This window comes from Gymnoscopelus braueri, assembly GCF_963280865.1.
Source record: "Gymnoscopelus braueri genome assembly, chromosome: 5".
In the NCBI taxonomy this organism is placed as follows: domain Eukaryota; kingdom Metazoa; phylum Chordata; class Actinopteri; order Myctophiformes; family Myctophidae; genus Gymnoscopelus; species Gymnoscopelus braueri.
The window spans coordinates 9332899-9348865 of record NC_137606.1 but is presented as its reverse complement, the minus strand read 5'-3'; the positions used below and the strand labels follow the sequence as shown (position 1 = coordinate 9348865).

The window sequence follows — 15967 nt, the reverse complement described above, 5'->3', positions numbered from 1 at the left end:
GAAACACTATGTTGGTACTAAGCCCCTGTATAAAGTTTCATTCAAATCGGAGCCAGAACGAAGGCGGTAGAATGATGGCAATCTTTTTTTAATTTATAATAAGAATGTTCTTGACCTCTGACCTTGGGCGGTATTGTATTCCTCTAAAAATCGATCTCATTTGGAGCAAGAACACAGTTCTGGAGTAAGATCAAAGAAATGTTACTTTACCTTTGTAAAAATCCTGGCAGTGCTCTGCTTCACTTCCTTGAATTGTCCCTCCTTAAACTTTTTCAGCCACACCCAGTCACCCTGGGAGAACAACACCACAGTTAGGAAAACGTAGACAAGCTTTTGACCCTAACCCATTAAGACCGGGAACGTATTTGTCATTTTAAGATTTATTTGGCCATTAAAAAATAGCAGATATGCAAGCTCATGAGCTTGTAGATCTGCTATTTTTGAAAAATGTGTGCAAATCTTTGAATATATATCTTACTCAAATCTTTGCTTCTGGGGGGTCCCTGGAACAACATATTTTGAGATGGGGGTCCGCGGCCAAATATATATAATTTTGGGTGGTCCTTGACATGAAAAAGTTTGAGAACCACTGATTATAGCAACATAAGTTTTTTTTTAAAACTGTTAGGATTTGAAGACAATTGTAGGATCCCCCAGAAGCAAAGATTTGAGTTACAAATGTTCGCTTTAAAAACCTTTTCATGATTTAAAAAAAAATTAGCAGATCTACAAGCTCATAGCACGGCACAGAGAGCTTGTTTATCTGCTATTTTTGAATAGACAAAGTATAAGATAATGGTTAAAGTGTTTAAAATAAAAAATGACAGATTCTTTCTCGGTCGTAGTGGGTTAACCTGCATGATTGTCTGCTACACTGTCTGCTATACTGGTAAAAAAGTATAGCAGACTAGTGGAGCAGGGCTCAAGGTAGATACCCCAAGATGTATGAAAAAGGTAGTGCATGCACATCCGTGGACCAGGTGCAAGGCATACCCCAAGAGGAACACAGTAAAATCCGCAGTGTGAATTTAACTCGGAGAGTGTGCAAATGTAATAATAGAGTTACAAATGGACATTCACACTGACGTCTGTGTCAGTTGTAATTCAAATGTGACTCACCTCATACACAGCTATGTTACTTGTTCCATTTGCTGTTGAATGAGCGCTGTTCGCAGAGTTGTCTCCAGACTTCACGCTATTCCCCTCGATTGCACTCTTAGACTCTGAATGATCTAGTTTCTGCGGGACAGTAGAAACAAAGAGTATACGTATAATCATGAAGCCTTTGGTTCATACAGTACCAACTGTGTAGTAAGTGTTAGAAAGACACAGCAGACTCACAATTTGAATAACTGACATCGAAACTGTCTGTTTGCAATCACCATGACTATGTCAGTATGCTGCTGCTTATGGGGCAACATTGCTGCCTGATCACTGGCTTTGTTATAGGGACTTATTCGATATAGTAACGTGTAGTGCTTTGTAAAGACCTGTATTTTCAGGTGGAAAGGTTCCCAAAATATGATTTGTAATCTACAATTCTACACGTTAAACACTTTTAGAATACATAAGAACACGCTGAACCTTTTAGATGGATTCAATCAATTGCTAATTTTTGAATGGGCAGAGTAAACCAAATAGTTTGTATTTAATAACAGATTTCCTCTTCCTTATTACAGAATTCAGAAGTTAAATAACATCTAACAGAAGTTGTTAGATGTTATTTGAGACCCAGTATGTGTGTGAGATGGTATTGAAGTGTTGGTGCTGCATATTAATGTTTAGTTTTTTTCTTTTAAATAAAGAACAACTGTTTTAAGTAGACCACTGGACAGTATGCTAAAATGTATTCAAACTAAGGTGCTAAATGTAGTTTTTAAGTTAGTTTTAGACGATAGACCTAAGGGCCTTACTGTATTGCTGGTCTGGGGTTCGATAAAAGTGAGATCTTCTATGGTCAGGAGGATCCTATTAGGCCCCTTGAACATCTGCATGTGCTGGACTCTTCTCCTGCAAATCACATTAGGGTTCAGATAAGATATAGAAATTGATACAGCCAATAATTATGCATTTTTCCCAAAATCATCTTTGTTGTAGTAGGCTACTCAATAAAAATACTTGCGCAAATCAATGAGTATGAAATAATTTCTTTCAGAATTTCATGAAAGTGCCACCAAATAGATGTATTATATTACTAAAAAGTGTTCAGAACATACAAATCTGTGTGAAAGCCTTCATTCCAATTATCCTTACAGAGGATAATTTTAGCTGAACACAAAAAACTCTCAAATAAAAATTGCCATTGATTATGCATTTATTTTCATATGTCATAATACAGGGTTGAATGTACTGTATATGCTCTCGTATTCCGTCTCAAAAGGCAGGAAAATTATCGTAAATTTTACTAGTAGAATAAGGTAATGAACAAAGGCAGTAGGGGAAAATAACACTATGGTTAATTTGCAATTTACATACACAAGAACGTATCGTTATTTACATAAATTACCTTATAAAAAGACTTAGACCGATCCCTCCTAAAGCTAGAATGACGATGACGACCAATATCACGATGACATAGGTGATCTCCACACCTAGGAGAAAGCATGATGGTGTGCGAATGAGGATGATGGATCTTACACACATGTACAGACAACAGACACATGTACAGTATGCACATCAAGTGGACATGTCCACATGTTATACTCACACATACATTTGAGATTTATCAGTAATACAAATTACAAAAGCGAACATTCAAATATTAGGGATTGAGCATATCTTTGGGACATCTAGCAAGACAAGTCTGAACAGAAATTTGCAAGATGGTGACCGTCTGCATGCAACGCACACACATGCACATGTGCATGCACATGCACAGCAGTGGTGTAAGTACATTTACTCAAATACTGTACTTAAGTACAATTTTGAGGTACTTTTACTTTACTGGAGTAGTTCCTTTACTTTTACTCCACTACATCTGAGAGGCAAATATTGTACTTTTACTCCACTACAAGTATTTGAAAACTTTAGTTACTAGTTACTTTGCAGATTTACTTACTAAATTATTACATTATAAAACATACATTAAGCCCTATTTTATACACTATTTGAAAATAGACGATCCACAAGCTCACAACGTGTCACATTGCGACGTGTTGTGAGCTTGTAGATCTGCTATTTTCAAACATTTGAGTACTTTTACTTTTGGTACATTAAGTACATTTTGATACCAATACTTTTGTACTTTAACTCAAGTAAATTTTGAATGATGCACTTCTACTTGTAACAGAGTACTTCTACGTTGCAGTATTGATACTTTAACTTAAGTAAAACATTTGAGTACAGTCACACACACACACGCGCACATACACGCGCACAAACACACACACACACACACACACACACACACACACACACACACACACACACACACACACACACACACACACACACACACACACACACACACACACACACACACACACACACACACACACACACACACACACACACACACACACACACACACACACACACACACACACACAAACCCAAGGCCCTTTTACCTCCATTGCAGATGGCGCTGCGGTCAAACCAGCAGCTGGAGTCAGCAGCTGGTGGGGAGCCTCCTGGGAAGTGAATGGACTTTCCCGCGAGGCGAAGGTCATCCGCTCCCAGGTCCACCGTGTAGGTGCTGTACAGCCGACTCCCCGTCCTGTCAGAGTCCAGGATGACGTAGGTGGTCGTGCCTTCTCCCGCGGGGTCGACCGTGATCCTCTGGTTGAAGCCATTGAAGGTGGTGTTCCTGGTGAAGTAGGCCAGGTTGGAGGCGGACAGCCTCACGCTGGCTCTCCTGGCGTTGCTGATGGACCTGGCCAGCAGGTAGAGGCTGTTGTAAATGGTCCCAAACAGTGGGTTCACCTGCAATGCAAGGTGAGATAGTAGAAGCACACGTTACCACTGAGGATATACAATTTACAATTTAGGCATTTAGCAGATGCTCTTAATCCAGAGCGATTTACAGTAAGCAAGGACAACGCAAGATTATACATCAAATGAATAGAAATAGTAATCTAATAATAAAGTAATACATAAGTAAACCAATAATCTAATAATAACTAATACATACGTAAACCAAGAACCTATCATCAGCCTGTACATTGAGACTATAGGATGCCAGGTCAACAATGACCTGGCATCTGTCTACATAACATGCTACAGTATCTAAGTTACATTTTAGCCTTTGCATAAGCCTGCAAGGTCGTCAAGGCTAGGGCAAGTATACAGTATACCGTTTATTGCTCTGTCGGAGCGGTTATACTGCTCTAAAGTGCACTTTCTAAAGTGCTGAATGAGTTGTAGTACAAAATGGACAGTTCCTGGACATGCCAAGGTGTGTGTGTGTGTGTGTGTGTGTGTGTGTGTGTGTGTGTGTGTGTGTGTGTGTGTGTGTGTGTGTGAGTAAGTCTCTCCTGGGCATACAGTAACTCGGGAGATATTTGTGGATGACCACGAATATCAGTAGTTGTCTGATCTGTGGAGGACGCGAGTACTCGGACAATAGTGCAACAGGTATTGCATTACAGGATGGGGCATGCATTCGCAACTTCTATGGGACCTACCTACTCGGCCAAAATACAGGCCATATAGGCCTACAGGCTTATATTATTTTATTTGTCTGAAAACATTATTTCTCTGAGGATATATCGTTCTGATGCCCCCTGCTGGACGGGGGTGGGGGTTCTGGGTGCCAGAGTTTGTTGTTTAGCCTCTGCTATAACAACAAGCTCCTCTACTGCAGAGGAGCTTGTTGTTTAGCCTCTGCTATAACAACACACTCCTCTACTGCAGAGGAGCTTCTTTAGCTTTTACCACTATTTCCAGACTAACGTCAGAATGTTCATCGTTATGTCGTGAATTTTGTTTATTACAAGTTGTGTTTTTTTCTCTCCGCCGTCTCTCTTTAAAGGCATAGTTTGAATTATCCCAAAAAATATGTATTGGTCAAGGAAGGCTTACAATGAATAGTCTTCCTGAAAACACTATGAACAATTTACCTGTTCTGGCTCCATGGCAATCTGCAGCTCCTCTGAACTCCTGGCCATGTTCAATGCCTCTGTGAAGGACATGAGCTCTGAAGAAACAGTGATGGTGAGCACAGCGTCGTAGGCCTCCCGCAGCCTGCTGTCGTTCTGCAGGGGGAAGTAGGATGTGTTTGTGTAGGGCAGGCTGTAAAGGAGTGTGTCGTAGGGCACAAACACATACTGGCCCCGGGTCAGGCCCATTGCCCGGGCCTTAAGGAGAAAGTCAGCCTGCTGCTCCCCTCCAATCAGGACGGAGTGCATGCACATGATGATGACTGCAACACAGAAACAAACACAGTGGAGAGTTGTCAAGTGTGTGCGCATGGAGTTATACTGCTATTGCTCTCAAGAGACAGCATAGTGTACATGTTGTTGGTGTCGGCATGTTGTTCTCATCAGTGGTGTAAAGTAACTAAGTACATTTACTCAAAGTACTGTACTTAGTAGTAGCCTGACACTCAGCCTGAATTTTCATTTCGTTTCACTCCATTATTCAGTCTGAAAGCCCTCTCAGTGCAGCCGTTTTCTGAGAAAGAGAAAATTAAAGCTTGTCCATGACCCTGAAAGACTGCCGGCACAGGATACAGTAAAGTCAAATATTTGGTCATTTCACAAAGCGTGTGTGTTGTGAATTCAGTTGACCATCCATGTGGTCCTAAGAGTCTCGTGTGTGTTTGCTCTCTGCGTCATTTCCAGTTGCCAAACAAGATGCAGCTTGTGAAATGAGTGGTAATTCTCCAGTACTTTCTGTACACCAGAGGATTGTCAGGATTTGAAAATGCAAGACTTTTTGATAAACGGCCCGGTCTGCTGCCTGGGGTTTTGTCTTGATGTATTTCTGACAAAAAAGACAATTCAGTCAGCAGCCTATAACTCACAAATATAATTAACATATTTTTAATGACTAGAAAAGTGCACTTAGTAGAGCACAAATCTCAACCAGGACCTCCCTCTGTTTTCTGTCTGAATCATGAGATGACAATGTTGTGGGATTGTGTGCGCAAAGGGGAAGGGATTTAATAAATGTCTGTCATGACTCATGACGTCCTTATGGTGTAACCACAGTTGGAGGCAAATCTTTGAACAGTGAACAAAATTGAAAAGTAGTGTGGCAAGTTGTCATTATCACTAGGACATACAAAATATGTGCCCAAAATCTCTTCTGCCCGGTTCTCCTCAGTGGCTGGAGCAATTGATCTGCATTTGCACACAGCCATTGCCCATTACAATGTGCACGGAACACCGAAGGCCGTTTTTCGCTTTCCCCAAATGTCAGCTATTTATTAGCGTTTTTGTGTTCTCTGGCTCCCGGGTTGCCAAATCATGTGCTTGTTGCCACATCCGTGAAATTAGCGGTTGGGTGCTCATTTCCCCCGACGGGTAAGGTCTAGTGATGTTATAACTTAAATTCCAATTCATAGTACAGGCGTAGCATAAATGGACTGGCAGGGGCAGACTGGAATCAAAAGCCTGTGAATTTGAATGACATTTGGTATTTATATAAGTATGATGAATCCAAACCAGCTGATCACACATTGCCCCAGCATGATATGGTATGGGACTATACCTTTAGTTTTGCAAACCATACTCACTGCACAACATAGGTGAAATATGTGACTCCAGTGGTTATGCATTTGCATCTAGGACAATCTCAGTGCTCATAAAGTTTAACCCAACCTGTTCACAAGACAAAACATCTGGATGGAATGTTTTGCTCCTGGTGGTGTCTAAAATAGCCAAACAGTGAGCACTGGAGCCACACGCTTACCGTAAGTAGGTCACCACCTGTGGTGTAAATTTGCGACCAGAAAACCTCAATGTTAATTTAACTATGAGAGTGTACAAGTGTATTCAAGTAGACTGTATTGGTATGTATTGCTGTATTGGTGAACATAATAATGACTATGACAATACAGAGAGGTAGGCTACACACAGTGGTGTAAAGTAAATAAGTACATTTACTCAAGTACTGTACTTAAGTACAATTTTTAGGTATTTTTACTTTAGTGGAGTATACAATTATTCGACAACTTTAGTCACGCAACGCATTGTGAGCTTGTAGATCAGCTGTTTTCTAAAGATTTTTATACATTTGAAAAGTTGTGAAATGGGCCATTCTGCATAATGAGTATTTTCTACTTTTTGTACTTTAAGTACATGTTTGATACCAACACTTTTGTACTTTTACTCAAGTACATTTTTAATTCCTGACTTTTACTTGTAACAGAGTATTTCTACATTGCAGTATTGATACTTTTACTTAAGTAAAACATATGAGTTATTTTTCCACCACTGGCTACACATCGTTTATAGACAAGCTGGCAGAGACGGGCATGAGAGTGTCTGTACTTCTCCTCCCTGCTCGTCAGCTGTCCTGCTCCTGCTGGCCACAGCTGCTGGCCATACGTGACGCTGTAGGCTATACCACAACTTGCTTATTAATGGCGATATATCAATACGTCTGCGTTTAAGAAAATATAACTCCTTGATGGATGTAGCAAATATAAGGTAATTATATTAGGTAGTTATAGTTTAATATACTGTTTTTGTTGTTGTCAGTGATAGTTATCTGTGCAACATTCTACCCAAAGTTGAAAATGTTTCAACTGTGCAACCAATTGAAAACGCCAAATATGCATGGCTTAGCACCAGTGGTGGAAAGTACATTTACTTTATGTACTGTACTTAAGTAAAACATTTTGGTATTTTTACTTTACTGGAGTATTTCCAGTTTTCAATATTTTTGTCTCCGCCAGGCCGAAAGGCATGGCGAGAGAGTATGTTTTGCACCCTGTCTGTCCGTCTGTCCGTGTGTGTGTGTCCGTCCGTCCGTCCGTCCGTCCGTCCGTCCGTCCGTCCGTCCGTCCGTCCGTTCGTCTGTCCGTCCGTCCGTCCGTCCGTGTGTCCGTCTGTGAACAGGTTATCTCCGGCACTGTTGGCTTGATCGCAGCGAAACTGTGCACACACACTCCCTGGATGCCAATTCAGAACCTTTGACCCAGATTTTTCACATGGGCCTGTTATAGCACCACCAGGAGGCCGCTTTTTGCAAAACACATTTTTTGACAGTACTCCTACAGATTTTGTTCAAACTTCACGCAAATCGGTACACAGTATCTCTATAGTCATTACACAAAACGGGTCTTTCAGATTTTTCATATTCCATCCTGATTGGCTAAAAATGGCTTCCAAAGTTTTCAGGAGTGTTTTGAACAAAATGCCTCAAATCATGAACACAGCTTGCAATTTCTGTGAAATTTTGCACGCACACACTAGGCCGAGGAAGACATGCCACTTGAACATTTTCAAATCAGCCTCATGGTGGCGCTATAACATGCCGATTACTGTTTTTACCTATAACTGCACTGATCTGTGTAAAACTTTGTATGTGCACTCCCTAGAGGTCAAGGAAAAACCCTTGCCCTGCATTTTTCACATCTGCCTTTTATAGCGCCACCAGGAGTCCGACTTATATAAAACAATCTTTTTTATATTACTCCTTCACATTTTATCCAAATTTCAAACAAATCGGTATACATGATCTCTATAGTCATGTGATCAAGACGGATCTGTTAGATTTTTCATATTCCATCCTGATTGGCTAAGATTGACAGCTAAAGTTTTCAGGAGTGGCCCGTTTTTAACAAAATGTTGCAAATCATGAACGCAGCGTCCGATTGCGGAGAAACTTCGCACACACCAGGAGGCCGACTTAAAAATTAAATAAAACTATTATTTTTATATTACTCCTTCAGCTTTTATCCAAACATCACGCAAATCGGTACACATGATTTCTATAGTCAACTGATTAAGACGGATCCGTTCGATCCGCCAGATTTTTCACATTCCAGCCTGATTGGCGAATTCCGAACATTGCTGCGCCACACTATCCTAACTGACCTGGCGGAGACCTCTGCTCCGAGGAGCACTTTTTCTAGCTACTTCTACTCCACTACAATTATTTGAAAACTTTACTTACTAGTTACTTTGCAGATATAAATCATGATATTATAAAACATAATAATTAACCACTTCAGCCCTATTTCAGCCCTATTTTATACATTGGCTATTTGAAAATAGCAGATCTACAAGCTCACAACCCGTAGCGATGCGACGCGTTGTGAGCTTGTAGATCTGCTATTTTCAGACATTTTAGTACTTTTACTTTTGGTACTTTAAGTACAATTTGATACCCATACTTTTGTGCTTTTACTCAAGTAAATGTTTAATTCTCTTTAAAAAAACTCTTTGGTGGACACACAGCTTCAAGGTATACAGTCAATGATGGCACCACCTGCATACATTGACATTGACTTCGGTATCAATGGAGACAGTACAGGCCTCTCCTTATATTCAGTGGTGGAAAAAGTACATTTTTTACTTAAGTAAAAGTATCAATACTGCAATGCAGAAGAACTCTGTAAAAAAAAGTCTAGAATTCAACATTTACTTGAGTAAAATACAAAAGTATTGGTATCAAAATGTGCTTAAAGTACCAAAAGTAGAAAGTACTCATTATGCAGAATGTGTGCAAATGTATAAAATGCCTAAGAAATCTTTTGAAAATAGCAGATCTACAAGCTCACAATGCATGTGAGTTTGTAGATCTGCTATTTTCAAATGGCCAAAATGTATATACAGGGCTGAAGTGGTTAATGTACGTTTTGTAATAAATATAAATAAATCTAAATCTAAAAAGTAACTATAGTAAATAAAGTTTTCAAATAATTGTAGTGGAGTAACGGTACAATATTTGCCTCTGAGATGTAGTGGAGTAGAAGTAAAAGTACTGAAAATTGGAAATACTCAAGTAAAGTAAAAAATACCTCAAAATTGTACTTAAGTACAGTACTTGAGTAAATATACTTTATTAGTTATTTTCCACCACTGCAACAGACTGAGGTGAATGTGCACAGACATTAAGACTTTGGAGGTTTATAAACGTATACTAATAAAACATGCGCTTGCAGTGAACTGTGTGTTGGCTGTCTGTCTCACTTCAACTTCAACCTCTTGCTCTCTCGTGCCCGGGTAGGGCGTGGTCCAAGTAGACAGCTTATGACACTATACCTGTTCACACAGCTGCCTTAAAGTGAAATAGTAGATTATAGATTATCAGGCTGATACCCAGCATGCATTCTGTGATGAGTGGAGCTTAATAAAGGAGAAAACAGAGGCTGCAGACCTGGAGCAATTACAGTATTGCCCAGGCAGATAACATTTTAGGTGAGAAATAGGCCATGCAGTTGCTGGATATTGATTAGATTTCACATTTACAATGGCCAGTTTAAAAATATTGTTAAAGGGACTACACCATGAATTAAAATAATAATAATAATAATAATAATAATAATATCATATTGTTTATGTCCCTCAAACGTTTTTCAAAAGGTTTGAGCCTAAATCAAGCCTCAGATATACTCATTCCAACTAACTTCTCTCTGGCTTATAAAGCACTTTCACCTGCAATATACCACATTGTCCTGTTTGGCACGGGGCGCTATTGAGCCAGTTTGTATGCATGTTATCTCCTGGTTCTGTGTGAAAAAAAGTTAAAAGAATAAGAAACTGGGGTATTTTTGGGGATAGAAGAGAGGTAGGGGAGACCAAAAACACACAAAAAAGAAGAAAAAGTTCAAATTCATGGTGTAGTCCCTTTAAGAATGTTCAAGAGCATAAATACGTTTCATATCAGCATTTCTAGGCGTGGACATTGTCGACTCAAAGAAGTCTCATTTTATTTAATTGTCAAGTACTATGTGCAATTCAAAATAATTATAGCTGGCCCGGACGGTTGCAGCGTGACAGCGTGTCGCGTGTTTGAATCCCAATCCCGACGACCTTTGCTGCGTGTCACTCCCCATCTCTCTCTCTCCCCATTTCCTGTCAGACTACTGTATATTATCTAATAGAGGCAGAAAAGGCCAAAAAAGAAGAAGAAAACGTTATAGCTGATTCCCACCCAGTGTGTAACTCAGGTGGCGCTGAGTCAACAGCATGGCCATCACACTGCTTGGTGTGGGCACTCACTCTGTATAGGGCCTCGCTTGGGCCTACTGTACCTGCAGGTCTCAAGTCTGCTTCTTTTGTGTGCCTGATTTGTTTTCAAATGACGTAAAAATCTGGAACAAAATGTTATCAGGTAGGTGAAATAGAGGTTATAGGGATGTGAACTAAATTGTTAAACAGTGCGGCCCCTACTAAATGTTTACCAAATGCTACCGTTTAGACAGTTTTTTGTTATCACAATTTCAAATCATGCTTTTATTCTGCCAAAAGACATTGTTTTGGAATAGAAATCCCACAGCTGTCGTTACAGCAGCTCTCTTTCAACTTCCTTAAAGGACCACTTCACTCATTTTCAACCTTATGTTTATACTATTGCTCTTTCATTATTAAGATGCCACCATTTCTGGCAGGTTTGGTAATTTCAAACAAGATGTCAAACTTTTGAAACCTTTTTTTTTGTAATGTAAGAACAATGGCTTCTATTTCAGAATGCTAACTTTCCAGGAAGCAAAAGGCTGTAGTTTATATTAGCTTGGACTCCCCTGTGTTGTCATTGGTAGGCAGGTTTCTGAACCCTCTTCAGCCCACCAATGAGATGCAGAGTGAATGGATGGAAATTGTGCCATCTCATTATTGAGGACCAATTATATGAAGGTACGGTTGAAAATGGATGAAGTAGTCCTTTAAATGCTCATTCTTAAGGTAAATAATTTTCCCTTGTTGAGAGCCATTCACACCAAGCACGATAACTATAACTATAAAGATATCGTTTAAAAAAAATCTTTACTTTAGTGGATGGCAGAGTCCACACCACAACTATAATAAATATAATTATAGTTATTGTTATAGTGCTTGGTGTGAAAGGCCCTTTACTTTGAACAGCTGTGCTGTTTTCAGCATTTCAGCAAAACGGTGGCTGTCTCATGGGTACATTTTGGACAAAGATACTGCCTTGCTAAGCGTAACCACACCACCATACTGATAATGGAGAATGTTTGCTGGAGTAGCCTATGGATACATCAATGGTTTTCCCCGTTTGGATTTAATGTGATGATGTAATGATTTTCTAATTGCTGTCTGAATTAACTTATTTTGCTGAATCAACTGCTGATTGATTTCTAAGGGTGATTTATACTTTGAAGTTCTACAAACTGTTCCACAAGCCCTGCTTAACTTTTATTTTACTTTGTGTTAAGCTCTGCCACTTTGGGTCATAAAACCTCTGTCATGCTGCCTGCTCCAGGTTTGCATCGTCCCCCTATAGTAATTAAGTGCAGGCTCTGTAACCCATCCTCACACTGAACCAATACTTAACTCTTTCTAAAATTATGCATTGTGGATTTTGTCGACTCATTCTAAGCATGGATGTATTAAAATATCTAAGTGCTACCTATGTTCTCCTGGGATCCATGCATGTGTTTCCCATAGAGTTAAGACAACCCTCAATCTGATTCAACATTGTCACATTTTCTAGCCAACATGTCCCCTTAAATTAGTGCAGACTCACCCTTTATCCCGCCTGCAGCCTGGATTCTTCTCAGCGTGAGCTCGATCTCAGTGTCGTTTATCCCAATAGATGTTACTATACCGACAGGAAGTCCCCTATTCCTGAGAGCACTGGCCACATTACTGGCGGTATCCATCCATATATCCTCATTGGAAGACACTACCCCAACGTTGGCCCAACTGAAGAATTTTAACACAGTGAGTAAGACTTTTGTGGGAGATGGCAAAGTCCTGGCAAATGTCGGGAAACCAACGATGCGGTCCAGTTCATAGTTGATGCAGCCATAGGAAAAGATAGCCTTATCCCAGTTCTTGGCCAGAAGCGAGGCCGCATTACAATAGCCTGGGTTCGTGGGTCCCACAAACGCATCGGCCATGTTCTCATAGTAGACAAAGGTGGTGAGAGCTTTCGAGGTCCTGCACGGCTCTTGAAGGATAATAAAGTCCATTTTCAGACGCAGATCTAAACTGGAGTCCTCATTTATTCTGCCCACGGCCAGTTTGGCTGCTGCGTTTGGTAGGGCCCGGGAGTAAATTGGGTCGCAGTTCCAGGGCCCAAGCACACCCACTTTGAATATTATACATCGGACGCAACATGGAAACGTCAAGATTCCAAGGAGAATCCATAGCATAAAATTATGCAATGGCAATGTTGCGAGATTATTCCGTCGAATCACAGGTATGCATGGATAGTTGGAAAACTCCCATAACGCCCTTTTAAAGTTTTGAGGAATATGTTGCATTTTCCTCCTTCCAGAATATACTTATTAGTGAATCCTTATATTCACTATAGCATGATCAGATGAGTCCAAAGACACCTACAAAAGAGGTAGACATAATTTATTATAAGAGTCCAGAGTCCACAAAGGTGTAATATTTAATATGAACTAAAAGTCTAATCTTACCATGTCTGGCACGCTTTGGACAGCTTCGAGCTCCGAAGAGAATCTTACAACTGCCCACTCCAACTTTCTCAAGCAATTCCCACTTCACCATTCCAAACATCTAGTCACACTGAACTCGACTCAAAAGGTTCATAATGTTGAGATAGGCTGAGTGACAGGCAAATGTTCGATGCGTTGCGTTCAGAGACCACTTCAGCACCCCGGAGAGCTACTTATGTCTCACAGTTTAGTTGTTCACAAACAGGTCCACTCCACTCGCAGGCAGCATCTTCCAGCTTGAAACCATGACAGACCAGATCGGTCAATTTACACATTAGCTTTCTCTAGTTAGTCTGTCTTACAGGAATACAATAAAATAAAAAGTACTTCCCGATGAAGATTGTTTCCATACAGTGTTGAGTTAACCGATCCAAATATTGGAAATGGAAAATGAATGAAAGAAATCTATTAATTGATAAGAAAGCAGGTCTAGGTGGGCTCTAGGCCCATTCAATCCCTTCAAAGTGACCTGAGAGCATGTCGATGGTAGGCGTTACTCATTAACCTAATCCATATTCTGTAAGGCACAATATAAGAGGATTGACAGCATAGGCTACATAGGCTGGGGTTGGAGAGAAACCAAACCTTGCTATAAGGAAGAAGTGAAGCCCTTTCCCACCTCACAAAAATCATCAGATATTAAAATGAACGGATGATAACATGATAAAAACGACACAGACATTATGCAAACTCAGATCTAAGATCATTCGAGGCTTTTTACCATGGAGACACCTTGTTGCACGAAGACACCTGAACCGAGCCTTAATTGGTCTAATATGCCAACTGCACAGGCCCCGCAGTTTAAATGAATTTGCACCTTGGTGGACAGGGAGTAATTAGAGATAACGAAAGGTTATCCCAGCCAGGGAGCCCCATGAGCTTTTCATATTTGTTTGCGTCAGTCTTTTCAGCTCTTTTGACAACGCCACCCGGGAAACTGCAGCATGAGCACCAAAACACCTCCAAAACCCTCTACAACCTAAAGTGAACATTGATGTCAGTTTAAGGGACTGAATAAGTTGATTTACTTGTACAGGATCAAATCATAGCATTGTCTAATTTGATTATGACCCTCGTGGCCTTGCAGCAAGCAGTACCAATAGGATCATAGCAATTTTGCTAATATTGAAAACTGTAAAGTAAATAAATAGCCTAAAGCAAAACTTAAAACATACAGTACATTATTTTGTTACTATGTCCATAGTCAAATAAATATACATATAACTGTGAGTTGTGGTGGTTTAGGATGTAGGTATTAAATATCCTAACATCTAAGTTACATTCAATTAACAAAATAAAATAAAATACTGTATATCAAAATATGAATGACTAGTACAGTCAACATTTTGTCAACATTTTGACAACACAAGTCAACATTTTGACAAAGGTAGGCAGGCTTCACATCACACTATCGCACTGATATCAGGCTATCGCCGTTCCACCTTTGTTGACCCATATCCCATAAGCTGATGAGCCTCTTAAACGTAACACCTTGATACAGCTGTACAGCATCCAGGAATAGAGGAGAAACATGAGGGCTCAGCAGAACACCCCTGCTGTGAATGGACACCGATGGGCACCAGTACAGTACCCTCTACTGCACTGTCACAACATACTCCCTCTGATTGATGGTGCCAGTGGTGGAAAAAGTACTCACATTTTTTTCTTGAGTAAAAGTATTAATACTGCAATATAACAATACTCTGTTACAAGTAAAAGTCCGGAATTGAAAATGTACAAAAGTATATGTATCAAAATGTTCTTAAAGTACCAAAAGTAGAAAGTACTCATTATGCAGAATGTCCCGTTTCACAAATTTTCAAATGTGTAAAATTGAAAATAGCAGATCTACAAGCTCACAATAGGCTATTTTCAAATGGCCAAAATGTATATAGGGCTGAAGTGGTTAATGTATGTGTTGTAATAATAATCAAAATCTACAAAGTAACTAGTAACTAAAGTGTTCAAATAATTGTAGTGGAGTAAAAGTGCAATATTTGCCTCTGAGATGTAGTGGAGTAGAAGTAAAGTATTGGAAGTTGGAAATACTCAAGTAAAGTACAAATACCCCAACATTTTACTTAAGTACAGTACTTAAGTAAATCTATTTAGTTACTTTCCACCACTGTCTGCAAGCGTGCAGTTACATATATACAATTATTGCATACATTGGAACATGTAAGATTGTAAATCTTACAACCGACTGCACACAATTTACCTACTGTACGGATACCATTATGCTCATAATGACAAAAACCCTGATTGTCCCAAACACAATCTGAAAAGCATTTGAAACGGTTTTAATCAAATGTACTCTAAAATCAAACTGGTACCAAATAGATTTGCAACCTGAGGTGGTACTGGCTGGTACCACATTCTGTAAATTCAGCATGTCATAGCTCTTGTTTTACTCTGTCGCCATCT

The 15967-nt window shown here is 39.8% G+C and overlaps 1 protein-coding gene across 1 annotated transcript in view; it reads right to left on the bottom strand.

Moving 5' to 3' along the window:
* LOC308085254 (retinal guanylyl cyclase 2-like) overlaps window positions 1–13342 on the bottom strand; it is a gene marked incomplete at both ends in the record, with an annotated part of 28871 nt that extends 15529 nt beyond the window's left edge. The window contains 7 exons of the mRNA XM_080428332.1: window positions 211–291; window positions 1120–1239; window positions 1914–2010; window positions 2507–2591; window positions 3567–3921; window positions 5058–5359; window positions 12601–13342. Coding sequence (XP_080284458.1) covers window positions 211–291; window positions 1120–1239; window positions 1914–2010; window positions 2507–2591; window positions 3567–3921; window positions 5058–5359; window positions 12601–13342 — 1782 coding nt within the window. The remainder of the gene's footprint in view (window positions 1–210; window positions 292–1119; window positions 1240–1913; window positions 2011–2506; window positions 2592–3566; window positions 3922–5057; window positions 5360–12600) is intronic.
* Window positions 13343–15967: the final 2625 nt, after the last annotated feature.